Source organism: Hyperolius riggenbachi, chromosome 6, assembly GCF_040937935.1.
Source record: "Hyperolius riggenbachi isolate aHypRig1 chromosome 6, aHypRig1.pri, whole genome shotgun sequence".
NCBI lineage: Eukaryota > Metazoa > Chordata > Amphibia > Anura > Hyperoliidae > Hyperolius > Hyperolius riggenbachi.
The window spans coordinates 315860501-315885331 of NC_090651.1; the positions used below are offsets into that span (position 1 = coordinate 315860501).

General features: G+C 47.1%; 1 protein-coding gene across 4 annotated transcripts in view; it reads right to left on the bottom strand.

Moving 5' to 3' along the window:
* AP2A1 (adaptor related protein complex 2 subunit alpha 1) overlaps positions 1–24831 on the bottom strand; it is a 135031-nt gene that overhangs the window by 33945 nt on the left and 76255 nt on the right. For all 4 annotated transcript variants that reach the window (XM_068241336.1, XM_068241334.1, XM_068241335.1 and 1 more), the window contains exons 7-10: positions 17832–17940; positions 14292–14442; positions 7529–7697; positions 2501–2638 (exon numbers count right to left, since the gene is read on the bottom strand). In XM_068241336.1, the coding sequence (XP_068097437.1) occupies positions 2501–2638; positions 7529–7697; positions 14292–14442; positions 17832–17940 (567 nt within the window). The remainder of the gene's footprint in view (positions 1–2500; positions 2639–7528; positions 7698–14291; positions 14443–17831; positions 17941–24831) is intronic.

Sequence of the window (24831 nt, forward strand, 5' to 3'; positions counted from 1 at the left end):
CAGCGGCCGCTTGGTCTCCGATGTCTCCAACTCTATATACTGCTCGCTACTAAACCAGGAAGTAGCGAGCAGTATACAGAGTTGGAGACATATTGGAGACCAAGCGGCTGAGCCTCTAGCGCCTGCCTGGAGTCCCGGAGACTTCCTGTATTTGCCGCTCTCCCGCCGCGCATATCGGGAGGGGGGCCCCCCCGAGGTGAGGAAGGGAGGGAGGATAGGAGTCGGGCCCCCCACCCGGCTACCTGCCTACCCACCCGGCTACCTGCCTACCCACCCGGCTACCTAACCACCCACCCACCCGGCTACCTAACCACCTACCCACCCGGCTACCTAACCACCTACCCACCCGGCTACCTAACCACCCACCCACCAGGCTTCCTACCCACCCACCAGGCTTCCTACCCACCCACCAGGCTTCCTACCTACCCACCCGGCCACCTACCCACCCACCAGGCTTCCTACCTAACCACCCACCCGGCTTCCTACCTAACCACCCACCTACCTACCTGGCTAGTTACCAACCCACCCACCAGGCTACCTACTTACCCTCCCGGCTACCCACGCACCAGGCTGCCTACCTACCTACCTACCCACCCACCAGGCTACCTACCTACCCACCCACCAGGCTACCTACCTACCTACCGGGCTACCTACCCACCAGGCTACCTATCCACCCAACCACTCATGGGAGCTGCGCGCCGGATGGAGGCTGGAAAAGGAGGTCTGCTGCTGCAGGTGAGTAAATGTTTTTGTTTTTTTTATTTATAATAGCAGGTGTATGTTCTGGGCAGGTCTGCCACATGATTGCATGTATTTTCTGGGCATATCTGCCGACATGATTGCACGTATTTTCTGGGCATATCTGCCGACATGATTGCATGTATTTTCTGGGCATATCTGCCGACTTGATTGCACGTATTTTCTGGGCATATCTGCCGACATGATTGCACGTATTTTCTAGGCATATCTGCCGACATGATTGCACGTATTTTCTAGGCATATCTGCCGACATGATTGCACGTATTTTCTGGGCATATCTGCCGACATGATTGCATGTATTTTCTGGGCATATCTGCCGACATGATTGCACGTATTTTCTGGGCATATCTGCCGACATGACTGCACGTATTTTCTGGGCATATCTGCCGACATGACTGCACGTATTTTCTGGGCATATCTGCCGACATGATTGCACGTATTTTCTGGGCATATCTGCCGACATGATTGCACGTATTTTCTGGGCATATCTGCCGACATGATTGCACGTATTTTCTGGGCATATCTGCCGACATGATTGCACGTATTTTCTGGGCATATCTGCCGACATGATTGCACGTATTTTCTTGAGAAAACCTGCACAATTATGTGAATTTTCTGGGGAAAGGGTCACCAAAACTTGGGCCCACTGTCTTTGCGTTGCACTTTTCAAGGGAACCTGAGGTGAGAATAATCTTGAGGCTGCCATATTTCTCTCCTTTTAAGCAATACCAGTTGCCTGGCTGCCGTGCTGGTCCTCTGCCTCTTATTCTTTCAACCAGAGACCCTGAACAAGCATGCAGCAGGTCACGGGTTTCTGACAATATCTTCAGAACTGAGAAGATTAGCTGCATGCTTGTTGCTGGTGTAATTTATCAGTTTATTACTGCAGCCAAATAGATCAGCAGGGCCGCCAAGCAACTAGTATTGTTTAAAAGGAAATAAACCCTTACCCCGGGTTCGCTTTAAGTTACAGTTAGCTCCGCCCTCATCCGGTCATTGCCACGCCGCAGGTTCTATCCACACCTAGTTGTAGCCACGCCCATTTTTGCGGTCGTAGGGGGCCCACAATTGCAATTTTGCACAGGGGACCACTGCTGGCTGTGTACACCACTGGTAAGAATATAAGATCAATGTCATTTATAAAAGGTTTCAGGGCTCATTAATTCTGCAAGGAAACCAGTTCAGTCTCTTTTGCATGCAGTCTCCTTACTAACAATCAGAAATATATACGTAGAGAGACATTTAAGACCAGTTCAGTAAAAGCTGGCAGGTTTACCCATCATCCACATTTAAAAGCTTTAAGGTATGTATCTGCCCATTGACAATAACCCAAGCGGTCTCTACGACTCCATTCTAGTGTGTCCTTGTACTTGTGCCAAGATCTCAACGTGTGGCACATTACAGGGCTTCTGCCTACGACTTGGGCACCAATCATAAGGCATAGTGTCATCTGGGTGAAAGAGGATGGCTTAGAAGGGGTCATGTGCACGGGGAGGCAGAGCTAGATTGGCAATTCAGTTCAGTTCAGCAACTTTCAGAACAGGTACCCTACTGGACCTGGGGGAGGAGCCAAACCTTAAAAAAAAAAAACTGTAAAAAATGTCACGCTCTCCTTTTTTATCCTATATAAGCTGTTTGTTTGTCATAAAAACCTAGTAAGCAGGAGCAACACTATTCTGAACACACAACATGAACAGGCTTCCAGATTGTGGATAACCATTACAGGTCCAAGTCCACTTACAATTTCCTCTCGTATGGAGTAGTCTGCAGTTTCCAGGTAGCTCAACATTTCGGACACAATCTGTTTAGCGTTTGTGCGATCGCACATGGCATAGAGGAGATCCGCAGCCCGCTGTCGTACGCTGACGTCTCGCTCAGTCTGCGGGAAAAGGATCAAGGCAAACATTACAACAGCAGTACAGGGAACAGTACAATTCCACGATCATTCTCGATTTACGTCTCTGAAGCCTGTTGGAGCACAGTCAGCCAAACACTATGCAACCTCACATTAACAACCTTTCCATCTCAGTCTGCAGTTGACATAATTAACTCTGGTAAAAACATTAAAGAGAATCTGTATTGTTAAAATCGCACAAAAGTAAACATACCAGTGCGTTAGGGGACATCTCCTATTCCCCTCTGTCACAATTTCGCCGCTCCCCGCCGCATTAAAAGTGGTTAAAAACAGTTTTAAAAAGTTTGTTTATAAACAAACAAAATGGCCACCAAAACAGGAAGTAGGTTGATGTACAGCATGTCCACACATAGAAAATACATCCATACACAAGCAGGCTGTATACAGCCTTCCTTTTGAATCTCAAGAGATCATTTGTGTGTTTCTTTCCGCCCTGAGGGGGGAGTGCATAGCAGAACCACAACACTGAAGAACTTGGCAGCCTTCCAGACACAGGCTGACAAGTCTGACAAGGGAAAGATACATTGATTTATTACAGAGACTGTGATAGTACAAAGTGCTGCAGTAAGCCAGAACACATTAGAATAGCTTTTGGAACTTGTAGGATGATAAAAAACAGGATGCAATTTTTGTTACGGAGTCTCTTTAAAGGGAACCTAAACTGAGAAGAATATGGACATTTTTGAAAATATTACCAGTTGCCTGACTCTCCTGCTGATCCTGTGTCTCTAATACTTTTAGCCACAGCCCCTAAACAAGCGTGCAGATCAGGTGCTCTGACAGAAGTCAGACTGGATAAGCTGCATGCTTGTTTGGTGTGCGATTTAGCCACACCTGAAACAAGCATGCAGCAAGACTGCCAGGCAACTGGTATTGTTTAAAAGGAAACATCCAGATCCTTCTCAGTTTAGGTTCCCTTTAAAGAGGAACTTTAACCCAGGATTAAACTGCATCCGAAACAATAGCCGATACCTCCTTTCCCACAAGAAAGCTTTACCTTTACTTGAATAGATCATTGGTGGTGGGAGTCTGTATGGCTGATATTGTGGAGACACCCCTCCCCACAGTGTGATGTCATGACCATGGTCCTGACAGTTTGCTGTCTGCAAACCTTGTTGCATAGTGGGAAATGGTGGATTTTTCCAACTGCCAAGCAAGCAGCATCTCCCTTTGTGCATAGAACTCTCAGTAACAAACATTCCGTTCAGATCACCTGGCAGAACTTAAAGGGAACCTGAGCAGTACCCCAAGTTAAAAAACGTCACTTACCTGGGGCTTCCTAAAGCCCACCATAAGCCACGAGGTCCCCCGGGGGCATCCTGGCTCCTCTCCGTGTCCCACCGACGGCTCCCGTTACCAGCGACACCCGGGCCAGGTGTCGGGCCAATTCTTCCTGGATCCTGACGTTTCACGTCATCACGCTGGCCAGCGTGACAGTCCTGTGCGTGCTCGGCATGCGCAGGACTGTCACGCCGGCCGCCGTGTCGGCCCGACACAGGTGTCACCAACAACAGGAGCCGCCGGCGGGACATGGAGAGGAGCCAGGAGGACGCAGGGGGACCTTGCGGCCTACAGTGGCCTGGAGGAAGCCCCAGGTAAGTTAATTTTTTTTTTATTTAGGGTACTGCTTAGGGTCCCTTTAAGTTACCACCACCTGAGATACATTTCAGAATGTAAATAGTGAAGAGAAAAATGTTTACAATAAGCAAACACTGACTTAATCTATAAATTAATATTGTGAGTATTATGAATATTCAAGCAATATTTTTCATGTTATTTTTACTGCAGTTTCTCTTTAAACTAGGCTTGCAAGAAACTATGGCCAGTCTCAATCAAAAATCAAGGTGTTTTCATCCCCGCAAAAACTTTAAATGGACAATGACAGGTGCTGGGGGAGTGGCCAAATTAAAGGGATACTGTGGGGGGGGGGGGGGGGGGGGTCGGGGGAAAATGAGTTTAAGTTACCCGGGGCTTCTAATGGCCCCCCACAGACATCCTGTGCCCGCGCAGCCACTCACCGATGCCCCGGCCCCGCCTCCGGTTCACTTCTGGAATTTCTGACTTTAAAGTCAGAAAACCACTGCGCCTGCATTGCCATGTCCTTGCTCCCGCTGATGGCACCAGGAGCATACTGCGCAGACCAAAGACTATACTGGGCTTGTGCAATACACTCCTGGTGACATCAGCGGGAGCGAGGATGCAGCTGCGCAGGCACAGTGGTTTTCAGACTTTATAGTCTGAAATTCCAGAAGTGAACCGGAGGCGGGGCCGGAGCATCGGTGAGTGGCTACGCGGGTACAGGATATCTGCGGGGGGCCATTAGAAGCCCTGGGTAAGTTCAACTTATTTTCCCCCGACCCCCCTACAGTATCCCTTTAAGCGAATTGACCCCATGCACTCACAAACTACATGAAATCATGTAACCAGGCAGGGGCGATTATAGGCTCGTGGTGGCCCTGGGCAGAGATAGAATTGCTAGCCCCGTTAAATATCGTAATGTAATTCAACAATACAGCTTAACCCAACCCTACTCTCACACAGAACCCTCCCTTGGTGGTGCCTAACCCTAACCACCCCCCTGGTGGTGCCTAACCCTAACTATACCTAACCCTACTCTGACACAGAACCCTCCCTTGGTGGTGCCTAACCCTAACCACCCCCCTGGTGGTGCCTAACCCTAACTATACCTAACCCTACTCTGACACAGAACCCTCCCTTGGTGGTGCCTAACCCTAACCACCCCCCTGGTGGTGCCTAACCCTAACTATACATAACCCTACTCTTATACACATAGAAAGGATAATATCAGAATAACACATCAATACCGTAATAACACATATCGTAAATAAATAATTACATACATACCCATTATCGTAATTACATCATTACACTTTTGTATCGTAATGTCACATATATCGATATTATCCACATATATATATATATATATATAGATATATTAGTAAAATATTGTAATAAACAGACAATATCAGACAATGAAAGTCTAGATTTAGTTTACCAAACCTCTATTTATTGATCGTATTTTAGATAAAATTTCGATAATTTGTAACTGCGCCCAAACTTGTGCAAAGTTGAACGAAAAATTACAAAATCGATATTTAAAGAGGAACTCCAGTGAAAATAATGTAAGAAAAAAGTGCTTCATTTTTATAATAATTATGTATAAATGATTTAGTCAGTGTTTGCCCATTGTAAAAACTTTTAAATCCCTGATTTACAGTCTGACATTACATGGTGACATTTTTACTGTTGGCAGGTGATGTAGCTGCTGCATGCCTTCTTGGCAGTTGGAAAAAGCTGGAAACAGCTACTGCCAGGAGTAGATACTCAAGAGTTTCTTGTGGGAGGGGTTTCCCCACAATATCAGTCATACTGTTTGTGAAAAGGAATAGATTTCTCATGTAAAAGGGGGTATCAGCTACTGATTGGAATAAAGTTCAATTCTTGGTCGGAGTTTCTCTTTAACATTGAAAAGATACCCGTGCCCAAATCTTTTAGCTCTATAATTAGCTGTGTCGTTAGCTGTTAGCTGTAAGGGCCGTGTCCGCATGAGACGCCGTCTCCTCCTGCGACCCTTGGTCCTCTCCGCTGTTCCCCCTCCTGGTCACCCACATGGGACTTTACTCACAGGCTTGGCAGCATCACCAGAGATCTTTACAAGGCTGGATGACACTCCTTTCTGGCATATGCGGCAGCTCCAATCTTGAAGGCCCATACAGCTAGCGATACCGGACATTTTGCTATGAGCACACACCGGAGCACCTGACTTATTGTGTCACAGTGGATGTACATGTTTATGTCCAGGACTCTCAAGCTTTTGGTCAAAATGAAGACGACAGGGTGGTGAGAGACTGTGGTAACGCATGCAATTCTGAGTTGCTCTTATGGATCTGGCTGTTTTCATGCTGTGCTTGTGCATACTGATGACCAGCTTGCTGCTTTGCTCCTTCTAGCCTGCTTTGGATGCTAACTTGATCCCTGCTATTGCGGACAGTCCCGTTTTTTATAGGTCCCATACCATCTTAGTGAGCTCACTTTTTACATTCATCTGGCCTGCTAGTTGTGTGTGTGGTGGTTGTGACGTGGGTCTGCATGAGGAGATGGCCATCTCATGTTATTTTCACTTTTCTATGGAATAGATTTACTGAATAAAACTTGCATTATATTTTTATAATTGTATCTTAGTGCTTATTTGGATAGGTACCGTGAGCACCAATAGCATTTTTTTTTCTCCTATTGATTGTATTTTTCTATAATTAGCTGCTCCGCTATGGAGGCACCTTGTGCTCACGACACAAAAGGTTTAACTTTTGCTGAAATTTGCCACTGCGTTTTGCCTCTGCCCCCAATGTCGCAGTGTGTACATGACGCGGTGTCACTGTGACTTGCTGCTTTGCAGTGAGATGTGCAGCCATAGAGACAAGGTTGTCACATGTGGTGGCCCTGCGCATATGCACAGATGGCCGCTGCCTAAGGCCGCCCTAAGCAGGTAAACAGCCTGATGCAGCACACCTCTGATTATCTGAATGTTAGCTACTGTGGCCTGGCTGTGAGTCGTAAGCTTTCCTGTGCCCATACCATTAGAGCTTAAGTGTAACAAATGGCCCAATGGACAGCACCCAAATGACTGAGCACTGATATAACTAATTCATATTATGGCCTATAGCAGTGCATGGTGCAACCAGATTTCCCTGCGCCGTTTTGTTTTACGCTTATCTACCTGGTTGCATGTGGTTTGTATGTGCAAGGGGTTAATACTGATATTTGCCCAATTTAAATGATGTCAACTCCAACAGGCTGTGTGCATATCAGGTAGCAAATGTTTTCTCAGCTCACCTTCAAAGCATTGATGACGGTTTCAATGTGTGTTTTCACTGCCTCGTGGGAGAATTCAGAGCTGGCCAGCGTGCACATACTTTCCAAGGCTAAATAGCGCAGATTGGTCTCCCGGTGCTGCAGGAATTGGCCCAGCTGGTTACAGGCTCTCACCAAAAGGTTAGGCTCACTGCGGTGTAGGGAAGAGAGAACATTTCAGGGATATCCAACAAAATACAACACCTAATGCAACAGACATTTCCTAAAGGACCACTAGTGCGAAAAATTGTAAAATTTACAATATATGTAAACACATACAAATAAGAAGTATGTTTCGTTTAGTCATAAATGACTTTTCTCCTATGTTGCTGTCACTTACAGTAGGTAGTAGAAGTCTGACATTACCGACAGGTTTTGGACTTGCCCTTCCCTCCATAGGGGATTCTCAGCATGGACTTTATTCTTTATAAAGACACTCCTTGAAAAGTATTTATACAAAGATGCTGGGCAGCCTCCCTGCTCACTGCACACTATTTGGGCAGTTGGACAGAGCAACTGCCATTCCCTGAATGCTTTTGAAAATAAAGAAAACCCTGAGAATCCCCTATGGAGAGATGGACTAGCCCAAAGCCTGTCAGTAATGTCAGAATTCTACAACCTACTGGAAGTGACAGCAACATAGGGAAAAAGGAATGCATCTCATTTTACTCTGAAAGAAATGTACTACTTCTTTGTATGTGTTTACAGGTCATTTAAATTTTACAATTTTCGCGATAGTGGTCCTTTAAACTGTAACTGTCGGGCATAAAATCAAAATTCAATTCTTTATTTTTAGCTAGTAAACAAGTAATAAGGGTGCTAACCACGCAATCCAAAAGTTAAAATCTCTATTACTTTTCTTATTGATAAATGATCATTCCCCAGTTTACCTGACTCTTATTTGGTACACAAAAAGGAAGTTGCATGGCATGCTGGGTTGTCTTTTTTTTGCTTCTCTACTTCCCCTCAGAGTTAACTAATGCAGCCTGTTTGGCTGAAGCCTCTTTCCCTTCTGTTTACCCCTCACACAGCTCTATTCCGCTCTGTTTGGACAATATTTCTCATGCTGAGACATCACACTTTCTATAGTGAAGGGCGGGCAAATCAGGTAGAGGACAGCAAGAAAGGAAATTACATCAGGATTGGCTTCAAAATAGCCACAGTTAAAATGGGAAAGGCTAAGAAGTATTTTCAGAATCAGAATCGCATTTATTTCGCCAGGCACGACTGGGTCGTGCCCGGAATTGAGCTTGGCACAAGAATACAGGGCATGTACATAGAAACATATGAGACAACAGAGCATAGAACATCTTAAAGAACAATACTTTACAAACAATACTTTACACCACATCTGGTTCCAAACATATACGCAATACCTTTCCAAACACATCAGCCATGTGGTGGTTTATATGCAGAAAGTCATGGGGGGGGGCAGCCTACGGGGGGAGAGAAAGGGCAGAGTGTATAGAGTTCAGCGAAATTACAGCTGAGGGGAAGAAGCTGTTTTTGTGTCTCGTGGTCTTTGTGGAGATGGACCGGTACCTCAGATACCTCCGCCCCACGGGGAGCTGATTGAAAAACTGGTGGCCAGGGTGGGAGGGATCCTTAGCAATCTTCAGTGCTCTGGAGCGTAGTCTGGCATTGTAGAGGAAGTCCAGGGCAGGGAGTGTGTTCCCGATGATTCTTTCCGCTGACCTGATGACCCTCTGTAGTTTGCGTCTGTCGCCTTCGGAGGAGCCAGCATACCATACAAGGATGGAAGAACAGAGGACGGATTCGATGGTTGCGGTATAGAAGTTCGTCAGGAGTTTTTGTGACATGCCGAACTTCTTCAGTTGGCGGAGGAAGTAAAGCCTCTGCTGGGCTTTCCTCTGGGTGGAGACCGTGTTAGCCTTCCACTTCAGGGTGTTGGGAGATGGTGGTGCCCAGGAGGCGGGCACAGGGCACACTCTCCACCACCATTCCTCCAATGTGCAGTGGAGGTGGCGAGGAGGCATGTTTCCTAAAGTCAATGATAATCTCAATGGTTTTTGCATTGTTGAGGCCCAGCTTGTTCTCCTTGCACCAGTGGCAAATCCTTTCCACTTGATGGCGGTAAGCCTGCCCGTCATTGTTGGAGATCAGGCCAACTATGGTGGTGTCGTCTGCAAATTTGATTACCTTGACAGAGCTTGCTAAGGATCTGCAATTGTTCGTGTACAGGGAGAACAGGAATGGTGACAAGACAAAGCCTTGTGGAGCCCGAGTTGGTGGCCTTTGGTTGCGAGGAGGTGGAGCCCAGCTTTACCACCTGGGATCTGTTTGTAAGGAAGTCATTGATCCACAGTTGGAGTTGGAGTGTTTTCAGGCAGGCTGGCGACACTCCGTCAGGGCCCGAGGCTTTCCTGGCCTTTAGCCTGGACAGGTGGCACGCCACGTCCGCCTCGCTTACGGCCGGGGGAGGCAAGTCATGGCCAGGTGGTACGGCGGTATGGGGTGAAGTAATGGGGGCCTGTAGCCTCGCAGGAGCCTCATTCTCATTGAACCTGCAGTAGAAGTCGCTGAGGCTTTCCGCCAGCTCAGTGCTGGGAGGTGCGCTTTGGGGGGGGGGGGGCTTGTAATTGGTTGCAGCTTTAAGCTTTTGCCAAACGGCTTGTGAGTCATTTGAGGAGAGGTCCTCCTTCAGCTTGTCTGCGTATCCTTTCTTTGCGTTTCTCAATTCCCTGTCAAGCAAGTTTCTTGCCCTCTTGTATTCCTCCCGGTTCCCGGACTTGTGTGCGGCTTCCTTGCTTCTGCACAGTTGCCTAAGTTTCTTGGAGAACCATGGCTTGTCGTTTGGGTAGAGTTTGTGAGTTTTTGTTGGTATGCAGGAGTCCTCGCAGAACCTGATGTACGAGCTCACGTTGTCTGCCCACTCATCCAGGTTTGGTGCTTCCAGGGCCTTCCAGTCTGTGCAGTCAAAGCAGGCCTGAAGTTGAAGCTTGGCCTTGCTTGACCACACTTTGGTTGATCTAAGGACTGGTTTTTCAGTTTCAAGGCGCCTCCTGTAGGTGGGAATCAGGTGGATGAGGCAGTGGTCGGATGCGCCCAGTGCTGCCCATGAGGTGGCTTTGTAGGCGTCCCTCAAGGCAGTGTAGCAGTGGTCAAGAGTGTTTGCGTTCCTAGTGGGGCATGTGATGTGTTGATAGAAGCGTGGAAGCTCCTGGCGGAGGTTGGCCCTGTTAAAATCCCCTAGGATGATGAACAATGAGTCTGGCAGAGTTGACTCCCATTGCATGACAGTGTCACTGAGATTGCGCAAGGCGGTTTTGGCATCGGCATCGGGTGGGATGTACACACCGACAAAGACGTAGGATGAGAGCTCTCTGGGAGCGTAAAAGGGCCTGCAGTTAATCAGTAGGAGTTCAAGCTCTGGTGAGCATATTCTGGCCAGGACAGAAGTGTTGGAGCACCAAGTGCGGCTGATGTAGAAGCAGATGCCGCCCCCCTTCTTTTTCCCAGAGAGGGTGCTGTCGCGATCTGCTCGGATGAGGTTGTAGCCTGGGAGGTGAAGGGCACAGTCCGGGATGTTGTCATGGAGCCACGTCTCTGTGAAACAGAAGACTGGGGTGTTGCTGCCGAGATCCCTCCCTTTCCCCCAGGAGCCGCAGCTCCTCTAGCTTGTTAGGGAGGGAGCGAACGTTCGCCAGGAGGATTGCTGGTACAGCTGACCTCAAGCCTTTCCTCTGCAACCTCGCGCGGGCCTCCACCCGGCAGCCCCTCCGGCGCTTACGTGCGTATGGCTCTGTCGGAAAGGCCATCAATTCTGTCACATGGCTCCAAACGGAATCAGCCAGGAGCCTGTCCTCTGGGTGCAGGGCAGTGACATGTTCCCACCTGAGTAGCTGTGACCTGGTGTAGGTGGTACATGCGGATAGGGGTGTTATGGGAGACATGGTCGCAGCGCAGGGCTGAGCTTACGCGCCAATGCAACAGCAGTGATCACAGAAACAGAGCGGAACAGACAGACAGTGCATAGCAGCAGCAACAGTGCGGTGAACCAGTGCATGGCAGTCCATAGTTAGCGCAGTTGCAGTGCAAAACAGTTCATAAGCAGTGCAAAACAGTCCATAAGCAGTGCAAAACAGTCCATAAGCAGTGCAAAACAGTCCATAAGTCATTACTAATTACTAATGACACACTGCAGTACATAGGTCCATAACAGTCCATAAATCAGCACCCACCAGCAGCAGCATTGCAGAACAGTCCAAGGTCAGTGCATACTGCAATACAGAGCAGAACAGTCCCTTCCGGTATCAGTGTCAACAGCGTGACTGTGGGGCAGTGCAAAGCTGGGCACAATCTGTTGTAGCAGCTGACCCATGTCTAATGGGCAATGTTAAGCAGTCTGTGGCAGTGGCAAGGCAGTTTAGCAGAAGTGTACATTCTTACCAGGTCCAGAGTGGAAACCAGCTGTGTGGACCGTTCGGCTGGGCTGGAGACATCAGCAAGGGTCGTCCAGCAGAGTGTTTTGTGATGGGAGCTGCCGCAGCTGGGTCCTCAGCGGTGGTCCCTTGCCTCTGTGGGCTGCAGTGAATAGGAGCCGGTTCAGTGGGGCAGGAGCAGCTGTGCGGGGTTCCGATGCAGATGTCTGGGGCCTGCGCTGTGGTAGAGGCCGGCCAAATGGCTTGTGATGGCAGCTGGGTTGACTCGGTCAGGCCTGTGTGCTGCCCGGGGGGCCTCTACGGGCTGAGGGCTTCCTGCTGTGCAGTGCTGGGACCCGTGTGTCTCCCAGCGGTGGAGTGGGGATATGCTGCCAGCGATCCCTTGAGCGGCTGTGGGGGCCGGCGGTGGCCTGCGTGCTGCCCGGGGGCAGGCGGTGGTGCGGCCAGGCGGTGGTCTGCGTGCTGCCCGGGGGCCTCTCCGGGCTGGTGGCTTCTGCTGTGCAGTGCCGGTACCTGCGCGTCACCGTGCGGTCACTGCGGAGTAGCGCTGCAGCGATCTTCTGAGCAGCAGTGGGGGCAGTCGGTGAAGGCTTCCGTACGGCCTACCACGTGGTCCGCTCCGCATCTGCGTCCCTCGTGCTGGTCACCGTGGAGGATGCAGGCAGCCGCGGCGACTCTCTCAGGGGGATGCGGGGGTGCCTCCAGCCGATTCTCTCGGGGGGATGAGGGGGACGCCTCCGTGAGTCAAGACAGTGGAACGGCTGGCAGAGGAGGAGTGCTCAGCCCCAAGTGAGAGGGGACACAGCCCGTCCGCTCTGTCCACGTATTCCAGGAAGCCACTGGGCTGCTACGGACTACAAAAAAAGCTACACTACAACTAAAAGCGGTAAAAAAAAAAAAAAAGACAGAGAAAAACAAAGAAAGAAGAAATACAGGAGAGCCCTGTGTGCCGAGGCAGCCTCCCAGCGCCATCTTGGAATTCTCTTTTTACTGTAGAAAAATAACTAAAATCAAAACGTGGACAGTGCAATACATATGTTATGGAAGTAGAGCAAGTATTTCTCTACTTATATATGTGTTTTTTTCTGAGATACTATGGCTGACAGCTCCTCTTTAAAGTGTACATGAGACCATATGTGACATGATGATATAAACAGGTGTATGTACAATGCCAAACATTAATAACCAGGCTGTTTTATTGTTTTATTTTGGTGCCTGAAAGAGTGAATTTCTAGGCATGGAAGTGACAGCTTCAGTTTTGTTGGTAACTTGCCAGGAATATAGTAAACATCACAGAGAAGCAAATTACAGCTATAAAAGTTTTCCTGGCAGAATAGAACTGAGGGCAGTGGGAAGATTAACCTCTTGACGACCAGCTAACGCCGATTGGCGTAAACTGGTCGTCTGCGGGTTACCATGGAAACGGCCGCTCGATCGATCAGTTCACGCTCGATCAGTTCACGGAGGGTGTCTCCGTGAACAGCCGGAGAGTCGCTGGCAAAATGTAAACAGGCGGGGAAGAAATCCCCGCTGTTTACATCATACGTCGCTGCTGCGCAGCAGCGCCGTAAGGCAGATCGGCGATCCCCGGCCTCTGATTGGCCGGGGATCGCCGGCATATGATAGGCTGAAGCCTATATCCTTCAATGCGCAGGACGGAAATCCGTCCTGCGCAGCTCACAGGGGGAAGGAGAGGGAGGGAGGGAGCGGGCGAGACGGCAGAGAACGCTGAGGAGGGGGGCTTTGAAGAGCCCCCGCTAAGCAAATGCATCCGGCGGCGATCAGACCCCCCCAGCAGGACATCCCCCTAGTGGGGAAAAAAGGGGGGTAGTCTGATCACCCTGCTGCAGTCCTGATCGGTGCTGCAGGCTGTACTAGCGTGATACAAACTTAATGGCAATGAGTTCACTGCCATGATCGCCAATCCAGGCGATGCGCAGCAATCCCAAACTGTGTTGCATGCAGCATTTTGCCGCAATTCAGCACTGATCACGATCGCTCGGGAATCGCTCGGTACAACGATTTTACCACGCTAATCACGGTAAAAAAAAAAATCACACGTGCAAAATGCTAGCAATTGCTAGTGTGAGTGGGCCCTTAGGGACACTTAAGAGGCTGCCACTGAGCAGAGACAAGAAAACATTCAATCAGTTTATTTTCACCTCAGTATCACTTTAAGCAAACTTGTTCTCAGTTTTATTGATAGACACAGTGTGGTCCCTTGGGATATAAGCAATTGCTATAAGGTTACACATGAAAATATAGCTGCTCTTCCCCTATGGTCTATAGTCCTTCCCCAACCGAAGTCTCTCATAGTAAGAACTCAATCCCATGTTACCTACCTGTCATAGTGGATGATTAGACTGATGGCCTCAAACAATATAGCGTTCTTTGCATTGGAATGCTGAACCTTCTTGGACTTTGGTGGCTCTTGTGCTTTGTTCAGGATGGTTTCCAGGCACTCCACTAACCGGCCCTTCACAGCCGCATCCTCTGAAACCACATGAAGAAGCTCATTAGAAGAAACCCCAAGCAATATTAAGTGATAACGCATAACAAAATCAGAGGTTATCTACAGTGAAAACGGCATGTTAGATTCCAGATATGAAGTGATCCATGATATGTCCACCTGAAGGCGAACCGTAAATACAGGCACAACAGCACGAGTGCTGACGAGTTCACCACTGCCCTGCATGCCAGAGTTGTCATCCCCCCCCCCTCCCCCTCCTCCCAGATCGTTGTCCTTTTGAAGCTCTGACTGCAGCTCTTCTCATACATACAACCAGTCAGAGCAACCCATAGATAAATACCAGGTGCATACGCATACATCAAATAAGGGCATCTGGAAATAAGGGCGTGGGGTAAGCCGAAATATTAAAATATTGTCTAACAATATTTTTTATTGTTTATTCTTTACCTTAGATAGAATAAAGATGTTCAAATAACAGTAATAAAAAAAAAATTACAAAATATCATTGATCATCATGAAAGCACAGTAAAATATTGGTAAATACCAATATTATACTACAACTATACTTAACCCTACTCTCACACAGAACTATCCCTCTACTGATGCCTAACCCTTAGACCCTCCTGGTGGTGCCTGACCCTTAAACCCCCCCTGGTGGTGCCTGACCCTTAGACCCCCCCTGGTGGTGCCTAACTACACTACACTGTATGAAATTACAGCTTGACACACAGGGCAGTAATTAACTCATTAGAATTAGTCCCAATTTACACTGGTGTCCCGTCTAAATGCTTTTCTGCAACCGTGCAGAAAAGAAATTCCCCGCTTTCGGCTGCTTCCAGCTTTGCTTCTCCAGGGGTCATTTTTAACCTCAGCAGGAGAACAGGGAGGGGCGGTGCTTAGCGATCCCTGAAGCTGATTGCCTGAAACGACGTAAACGATCGTACAGGGACTGTCCATTCACCTGAATGCGCTTAGACAATGAAATTCTATGGGCTGCTTCACACTAGAAAGAATAGTTTTTAATAAAATCGTAAAAGCGATGCGTGCAGCATTTTTTACAGCCATTGCGATTCTGTTAAAAGTATAGAAAAGCAAAATCATTGTGAAAATCTCTAAGGAAATGCCTGGTGTAAGGCCTAGGCCATGCTGCAAGCAATTACACAGTGATTTTGTAGGAATTTGCGATATGGCAGCATTTTAGCAAATCCATTTTTACTGGTTTGAATACATAAAACAGATACAGAGTATAGAGCAGCGCAAAGACTCTAAACAAAGAGCCTATATAGACATTATGTATACATTATTCATATCTAAAATAGGATTACGTTTATCTAGATGCATTTATGTTGAAAAATGATTAGGCAGTAATAACCTATAATTCAGTTATATCTGTATGGCCAAATAGCGCAACACAGAGGGTTTGACCTCAGAGCCTGCTATGCTGAAAGATTAAAAGGAAGAAAGAAGAAGAGAAAAGAGTAGGCTCCTGATTCATCTTCTCCTCTGGCCTATGAATGCAGCATTTTAACCACTAGTTCTCTTGCCAAAATAAAAATGCTGCATGCACCATGTTTGTGCTTTTGGGTAAAATGAAATCACTTTATTAATGAGGCTTTCATTGGATTTCATTGCCACAGTGCTTAGCTGTTGCATAAAAAGCACTGCAGCGTGAACTGGCCTATTAACGATTGTGATTAGCAAAAACAGCCCTTAAAAGACCAACTGGAAGGTTTGAAAGGTTAAAGAAAAAAAATTATGATTTAATGATTTGAATGTATAGTACAGCTAATAAATACAACATTAGGGGCAGAGACAAAAGTCTAATATTGTCTCCAGCACAGGAAGAGTTAAGAAACTCCAGTTATCTATGCAAAAGAGCCACTGAGCTCCAGGACTCTCAAAGTTGCAGAGAGCTCTATCTTCTGAAGCTTGTTATCTCAACTGTCAGTCGTATTTTCTTTTTCTCTACAGAGAAGGGTTCAATAGTTTACTGCTCTGTTCTGTAAAATCTTTTAGAATGTTGAGTAGTGTGTAAACAGCAAATATTACAGAATTATGCAATGTTATAAAAAAAAAAAAAAAAAAAAAAAAAAACACTATATAAAACTTAAAATAAAAATGAGAATTTTTTTTTGTTTTGTTACTAATGTTCTATCCATACTACGCAACCAATTCATTATATCATAATTTTTTGGCGCTTCAGTCTCTTTAAAGAGACTCTGTAACAACATTTTCAACCTTATTTCTATCCTATAAGTTCATATACCTGTTCTAATGTGGTTTGGCTTACTGCAGCCTTTTCTAGTTGCACTGGCTCTGTATTATATCTAATCTTCTTTCCTTTGTCGAGCCTTGTCAGCCCAAAGAGGAATGTGCTGTGATAGGGAGAAGTTATACATACTTCACCCCCTGCAGGCTTGGGGTGTATGAGTCAGACATGGTCTCTGCTCACAGCCAGCATCTGCAGGCTCAGGAGCAGTGACCTTGTAAACAGCTGTGAGTGCAGAAAGATCAGTGCAGAGCCCAGACAAGCAACCAAGGCAACAAGTGGGAGAAATATTACAGCAGTGAAGTCATGCTGGAGAGGAGCCTCTGCAAACAGGCACCTGCTCTGATGATGCATTTCCTGTTTGGTGGCCATCTTCATTGTTTACAAAAATAATGAATAAAACAGTGATTTTATCACCAAGAAAGCAGCAGGAGCAGCGAAAATGTCACAGAGGGGGCTAGGAGAAGACTACAACCAGGCTGGTACTTTTTTTTTTTTTTATGTAAGATTTTCACAATACAGATTCTCTTTAAGTTCCCGTTTCCACTACATGTGAATTTGTACACATTTTCTGCACACAGATTCGCATAGTAATGTGTTTCAACTGTATCCAGAAGCAGCATTCAGAAAAAAATCTGGACTGCAGTGCTATCATTTTTTGGTTTGCCACATGGAGTTTTCCGCTTGTTTTCGCATATGTCAATAAAGAGCAGTAGGGTATTGTACCGTGTTAGCCATCAGTAAAAGCAAGAAGTTTTAAATCAGAATAATACCATTTATTGACTAACAATAAAGAATAAGAATAAGCAAGCTTTCGGCTTTGCAGCCTTCGTCGGGCTTCACACCAGGATAGAAGCTCGACGAAGGCTGCAAAGCCGAAAGCGCCTATTCTTATTCTTTATTGTTAGCCAATAATTGGCATCATCCTGATTTAAAACTTCTTGTCAATAGAGAGGAAAGACAAGAGAGCGGAAAAAATGTCAGCAATTACTCATGCAACGTTGCATGCAAAAAACGGATGCAAACGCATGCAAATTCGTGTCCAGAAAGTAGCATGCAAATTCTCATGCTTGTAGTGGAAACAGGCCTTAAACTAGGCGACAAATCTACAGCTGTTACAGCATGGCAAGAGAGCGTCATTACCTGGAGGAGGGTAACACTGCAGAAGGCGTAATAGCTTCACAGAAAGCCATGGAGCCGGCACAAAGTAGTACGTATAATCCTGCAGGTCGGTAGAGGCTGACGATACGATCTGTTAATAGCAAATGGGACAGAAAAGACATTTGAGAATTGCACTGAAAGCATTACCTGATGTTGTTCTGAGGTTATGTAATGTAATAAATGCAGGCCAAGCATCCAGTGCTACAAAAGTGCTCAGAGGTCTGGTGGAAACCAACAACAGACAGCAGGAAGAGAATTCAGTCTTCTGGGACTAGATTTTATCACCATTCACAGTGATATAAACACGACATAAGCAAATGCACAAGGCATTGAACTAAACATTTCTATGCTTCATTAACCTTTCACTAACACCACAAACAATTTAGCAACACTCTTTAAAGCTCAATTCCAGGCATGTTTTCCCTTTTAGTTTAGAATAGAATGGTAAATGGCTTTAGCTTACCATATACCTTACAGTCTTACCACATCTATAGGAAAGGAGCCAAAAGACTCAGAATGGTAAACAGACTGTTTATGTAAACGGTCGTGGGAAATAGAGGTATTTACATAAGACAACAAAGCCCAATCAGTACTTCCGTTCTCTGGTGACGCTACCGGAAGTGAAATAATCACCGTATATTTCAGACCATAAAATGCACCTTTTCTCACCCAAAACTGTGGGGAAAGTACCGAATACAGGGAGCCCCCAACTTTACGAACAGCCGCCAACCCATCATGAACTCCCTGTCCTGAGCTCCCCCCGTGTGCAGAGTATTGCGCAGGGAAGCAGAAGCGTGCATCTCACTTGCCCCAGCCTCTCCACGCAATGAGCGATGTCTTCTCTCTCTTACGGCTTCCCACAATGTCTGCCGCGTGTAATGAGGCGATCAGGAGAAGCCTGCACTCGGTAAAACTGTGAAGGAAAGGAGAAGTCACACATTGCGTGGAGGTGCTGGAGCAGGTGAGATACTTGCTGCTGCTTCCGCTGTACATTTACTTTGCACTGTGTATACGGTTGTGGAGGGGAGGGGACACAAAAGGCACAAGGGGGAGATAAGGGGGAGAAGATCCACAAGACGCCCCTGCGTCTTACAGTCAGTAGCGTCTTATGGTCCGAAAAACACTTGGAACAGGGAAACGGCAGTAAAAACCTAACAGGTTCCAATACTTAATAGCAACAAACTGTTTTCAATGTGGTCTCCTGGAGTCCAAGTTGAGTACATGCATTCCTCATTGCAAAAGTGGCTGACATACTGGAAGCTCTTCCATGAAGCACATGAAGCAGTCATTAGAGCTGGCTGGAAGAGGTGGCAAATGTAATGCAGCTTATGCCAATCAAACGCACTTCCTGTTATGATGGACCAATTCCAAGCTGAATAGAATTTTCCTGAAATCTGCATGTTAGCCAGAATTACTTGCATCTCATTGATTTATTTACTGGCTAGAAAGGAAGAGCATAAAATTAAAGCTGCTCATAAAGTGACCAAGGAAGCAACTAGTGGGCGGAGCTATAACCACTGTTACAGTGCAGAGATGTGGCACAAGAGAGAAAGGTCACAGAGACCTTCCACAGAAAGTCCATCATCCAGGGCTTTAGTAAATATTCCTCATACAGCACAACTAGATTTAAAGGGAACCAGAGATGAACGCTTCACACAAAAACAAACATATCAGTCGATAGCTTGTAAAGAATAAATGCTCTACCTGATAATTTTGCCGCTCTGGTGTGCCTTTTTGAGTGTTTTTTATCCGTTATTGCTCCAGGAAAAATCTAATATGGCCGCCAGCTCATATCCCTTCTGCTTCCAGGTTATGAGTTTTTCTGGATGTGCTGTCTAGGCTCTAGACAAGCACATCTGTGTGCTTTCAACTGTGTGCTTTCAACTTGATTATTCTGGTATGCTGTGTGGCCACCTGTAGGAAGTGTTTCTCATAGGAATGAAACTGCACAGTGCACACAGATCACACAGGCAGCCACACTTGTCTGTTTCAGAGCTTCTTTCTCAGCAGAGAAGCCCCTCCCATGTCATCAGAGCTCTGAGTATGCAGAGCAGGAAAGCTGAGCCAGGAAGGGGCAGGCTTGGGCTTGAATAGACTTCACAGAAGACTGACTCAGCTATAATGATTCCAGGTCAAACCTAGACTGAATGCTCAGTTGGGGATTCTTATCACAGCTGATAAACAGAGCGAGCAGAGAAGAATGAAACTAAAAGCAGGGTAAGTGTTTACTGTGATATTCCCACTGATAAATGTAGTAAAATACATGAGGGTGCTTAGTATCTGGTTCTCTTTAAGGACCACTCCAGCGAAAAATTTAGCAGTTAAAATCTGACAGAACCAACAGGTTTTGGACTAGTCCATCTCTTCATGGGAGATTCTCAGGGTTTTCTAGGTTTTCAAAGGCATTTCCTGAACAGCAGTTGCTACTGGCCTGTTTCCACTTCACACAGATTGGATGCAGAATGGATGCAGAAAAACTGACTTCAATGAATGCCTATGGGAAAATCTGCATCAGAAAAATCGTGTTTTAGTGGAAACAGGGCCATAGACATTCATTGGAGTCAGTTTTTCTGCATCCAATCTGCTGTAGTGGAAACAGGCTCTTAGCAACTGCTGTTCAGGAAATGCCTTTGAAAACCTAGAAAATCTCCCATGAAGAGATGGACTAGTCCAACACCTGTCGGTTCTGTCAGATTTTAACTGCTTAAAGGGGGCACTTAACCACTTGCCGACCGCCCACAGCCCATGGGCGGCGGCAAAGTGGACGCCTAAAGGACCGCAATACGCCTTCAGGCGGCGCGTCCTTTAGGCATGCCGGGGGAGCGATCGCGTCATTGATGACGCGCGCTTCCCCCGGCAACTGGCTCCGCCCACCCGCCGTAACATCCCGCCGGCCATACGGAAGCGCCGGCGGGATGTTAACCCCGCGATCGCCGCTACAAAGTGTATAATACACTTTGTAATGTATACAAAGTGTATTATACAGGCTGCCTCCTGCCCTGGTGGTCCCAGTGTCCGAGGGACCACCAGGGCAGGCTGCAGCCACCCTAGTCTGCACCCAAACACACTGATCTGCCCCCCCCCGCCCACTGATCGCCCACAGCACCCCTCAGACCCCCCCCTGCCCACCCCCCAGACCCCTGTTTGCACCCAATCACCCCCCTAATAACCCATCAATCACTCCCTGTCACTATCTGTCAACGCTATTTTTTTTTTATCCCCCCCCTGCCCCCTGCTGATCACCCCCCCCACCCCTCAGATTCTCCCCAGACCCCCCCCCCCAGACCCCCCCCCCCCCTGTGTACTGTATGCATCTATCTTCCCTGATAACCTGTCAATCACCCGTCAATCACCCATCAATCACCCATCAATCACCCATCAATCACCCCCTGTCACTGCCACCCAACAATCAGCCCCTAACCTGCCCCTTGCGGGCAATCTGATCACCCACCCACACCAATAGATCGCCCGCAGATCCGTCATCAGATCACCTCCCAAATCCATTGTTTACATCTATTCTCTCCTCTAAACACCCACTAATTACCCATCAATCACCCATCAATCACCCCCTATCACCACCTGTCACTTTTACCTATCAGATCAGACCCTAATCTGCCCCTTGCGGGCACCCAATCACCCGCCAACACGCTCAGATTGCCCTCTGACCCCCCCTTATCAATTCGCCAGTGCATTAATTATATCTGTTCTTCCCTGTAATAACCCACTGATCACCTGTCAATCACCTGCCAATCACCTATCACCCATCAATCACCCCCTGTCACTGCCACCCATCAATCAGCCCCTAACCTGCCCCTTGCGGGCAATCTGATCACCCACCCACACCATTAGATCGCCCGCAAACCCGCCGTCAGATTACCTCCCAAATGTATTGTTTACATCTGTTATCTTCTCTAAACACCCACTAATTACCCATCAATCACCCATCAATCACCCCCTATCACCACCTGTCACTGTTACCTATCAGATCAGACCCTAAGCTGCCCCTTGCGGGCACCCAATCACCCGCCAACACGCTCAGATTGCCCTCTGACCCCCCCTTATCAATTCGCCAGTGCATTAATTACATCTGTTCTTCCCTGTAATAACCCACTGATCACCTGTCAATCACCTGCCAATCACCTATCACCCATCAATCACCCCCTGTCACTGCCACCCATCAATCAGCCCCTAACCTGCCCCTTGCGGGCAATCTGATCACCCACCCACACCATTAGATCGCCCGCAGATCCGACATCAGATCACCACCCAAGCGCAGTGTTTCCATCTATTCTCTCCTCTAAACACTCACTAATTACCCATCAATCACCCCCTACCACCTGTCACTGTTACCCATCAGATCAGACCCTAATCTGCCCCTTGCGGGCACCCAATCACCCGCCTACACGCTCAGATTGCCCTCAGACCCCCCCTTATCAATTCGCCAGGGCATTATTTACATCTGTCCTTCCCTGTAATAACCCACTGATCACCTGTCAATCACCTATCAATCACCCATCAATCACCCCCTGTCACTGCCACCCATCAATCACCCGCTGTCACTGCCACCCATCAATCAGCCCCTAACCTGCCCCTTGCGGGCAATCTGATCACCCACCCACACCAATAGATCGCCCGCAGATCCGACGTCCGATCACCTCCCAAGTGCAGTGTTCACATCTGTTCTCTACCCTAAACACCCACTAATTACCCATCAATCACCCCCTGTCACTGCTACCTATCAGATTAGACCCCTATCTGCCCCTAGGGCACTCAATCACCCGCCCACACCCTCAGAATGCCCTCAGACCCCAGCCCTGATCACCTCGCCAGTGCATTGCTTGCATCTATTCCCCCCTCTAATCACACCTTGAGACACCCATCAATCACCTCCTGTCACCCCCTAGCACACCTACCCATCAGATCAGGCCCTAATTTGCCCCGTGTGGGCTCCTGATCACTCGGCCAAACCCTCAGATCCCCCTCAGACCCCCTTCCGATCACCTCCCCAGTGCATTGATTGCATCTATTTTCCCCTCTAACCACCCCCTGAGACACCCATCAATCACCTCCTGTCACCCCCCTAGCACTCCTATCCATCAGATCAGGCCCAATACAACCTGTCATCTAAAAGGCCACCCTGCTTATGACCGGTTCCACAAAATTTGCCCCCTCATAGACCACCTGTCATCAAAATTTGCAGATGCTTATACCCCTGAACAGTCATTTTGAGACATTTGGTTTCCAGACTACTCACGGTTTTGGGCCCGTAAAATGCCAGGGCGGTATAGGAACCCCACAAGTGACCCCATTTTAGAAAAAAAGACACCCCAAGGTATTCTGTTAGGTGTATGACTAGTTCATAGAAGATTTTATTTTTTGTCAAAAGTTAGCGGAAATTGATTTTTATTGGGATTTTTTTCACAAAGTGTCATTTTTCACTAACTTGTGACAAAAAATAAAATCTTCTATGAACTCACCATACTCCTAACGGAATACCTTGGGGTGTCTTCTTTCTAAAATGGGGTCATTTGTGGGGTTCCTATACTGAACTGGCATTTTAGGGGCCCTAAACCGTGAGGAGTAGTCTGGAAATCAAATTTCGCAAAATGACCTGTGAAATCCTAAAGGTACTCATTGGACTTTGGGCCCTTTAGCGCAGTTAGGGTGCAAAAAAGTGCCACACATGTGGTATTGCCATACTCGGGAGAAGTAGTACAATGTGTTTTGGGGTGTATTTTTACACATACCCATGCTGGGTGGGAGAAATACCTCTGTAAATGACAATCTTTTGATTTTTTTACACACAATTGTCCATTTACAGAGTTATTTCTCCCACCCAGCATGGGTATGTGTAAAAATACACCCCAAAACACATTGTACTACTTCTCCCGAGTACGGCGATACCACATGTGTGGCACTTTTTTGCACCCTAACTGCGCTATAGGGCCCAAAGTCCAATGAGTACCTTTAGGATGTCACAGGTCATTTTGCGGAATTTGATTTCCAGACTACTCCTCACGGTTTAGGGCCCCTAAAATGCCAGGGCAGTATAGGAACCCCACAAATGACCCCATTTTAGAAAGAAGACACCTCAAGGTATTCCGTTAGGAGTATGGTGAGTTCATAGAAGATTTTATTTTTTGTCACAAGTTAGTGGAAAATGACACTTTGTGAAAAAAACAATAAAAATCAATTTTCCGCTAACTTTTGACAAAAAATAAAATCTTCTATGAACTCACCATACTCCTAACGGAATACCTTGGGGTGTCTTCTTTCTAAAATGGGGTCATTTGTGGGGTTCCTATACTGCCCTGGCATTTTAGGGGCCCTAAACCGTGAGGAGTAGTCTGGAAATCAAATTCCGCAAAATGACTTGTGAAATCCTAAAGGTACTCATTGGACTTTGGGCCCTTTAGCGCAGTTAGGGTGCAAAAAAGTGCCACACATGTGGTATCGCCGTACTCGGGAGAAGTAGTACAATGTGTTTTGGGGTGTATTTTTACACATACCCATGCTGGGTGGGAGAAATAACTCTGTAAATGGACAATTGTGTGTAAAAAAAAATGAAAAAATTGTCATTTACAGAGATATTTCTCCCACCCAGCATGGGTATGTGTAAAAATACACCCCAAAACACATTCTACTACTTCTCTTGAGTACGGCAATACCACATGTGTGGCACTTTTTTGCAGCCTAACTGCGCTAAGGGGCCCAAAGTCCAATGAGCACCTTTAGGCTTTACAGGGGTGCTTACAAATTAGCACCCCCCAAAATGCGAGGACAGTAAACACACCCCACAAATGACCCCATTTTGGAAAGTAGACACTTCAAGGTATTCAGAGAGGGGCATGGTGAGTCCGTGGCAGATTTCATTTTTTTTTGTCGCAAGTTAGAAGAAATGGATTCTTTTTGTTTTTCTTTTTTTTTGTCACAAAGTGTCATTTTCCGCTTACTTGTGACAAAAAATAATATCTTCTATGAA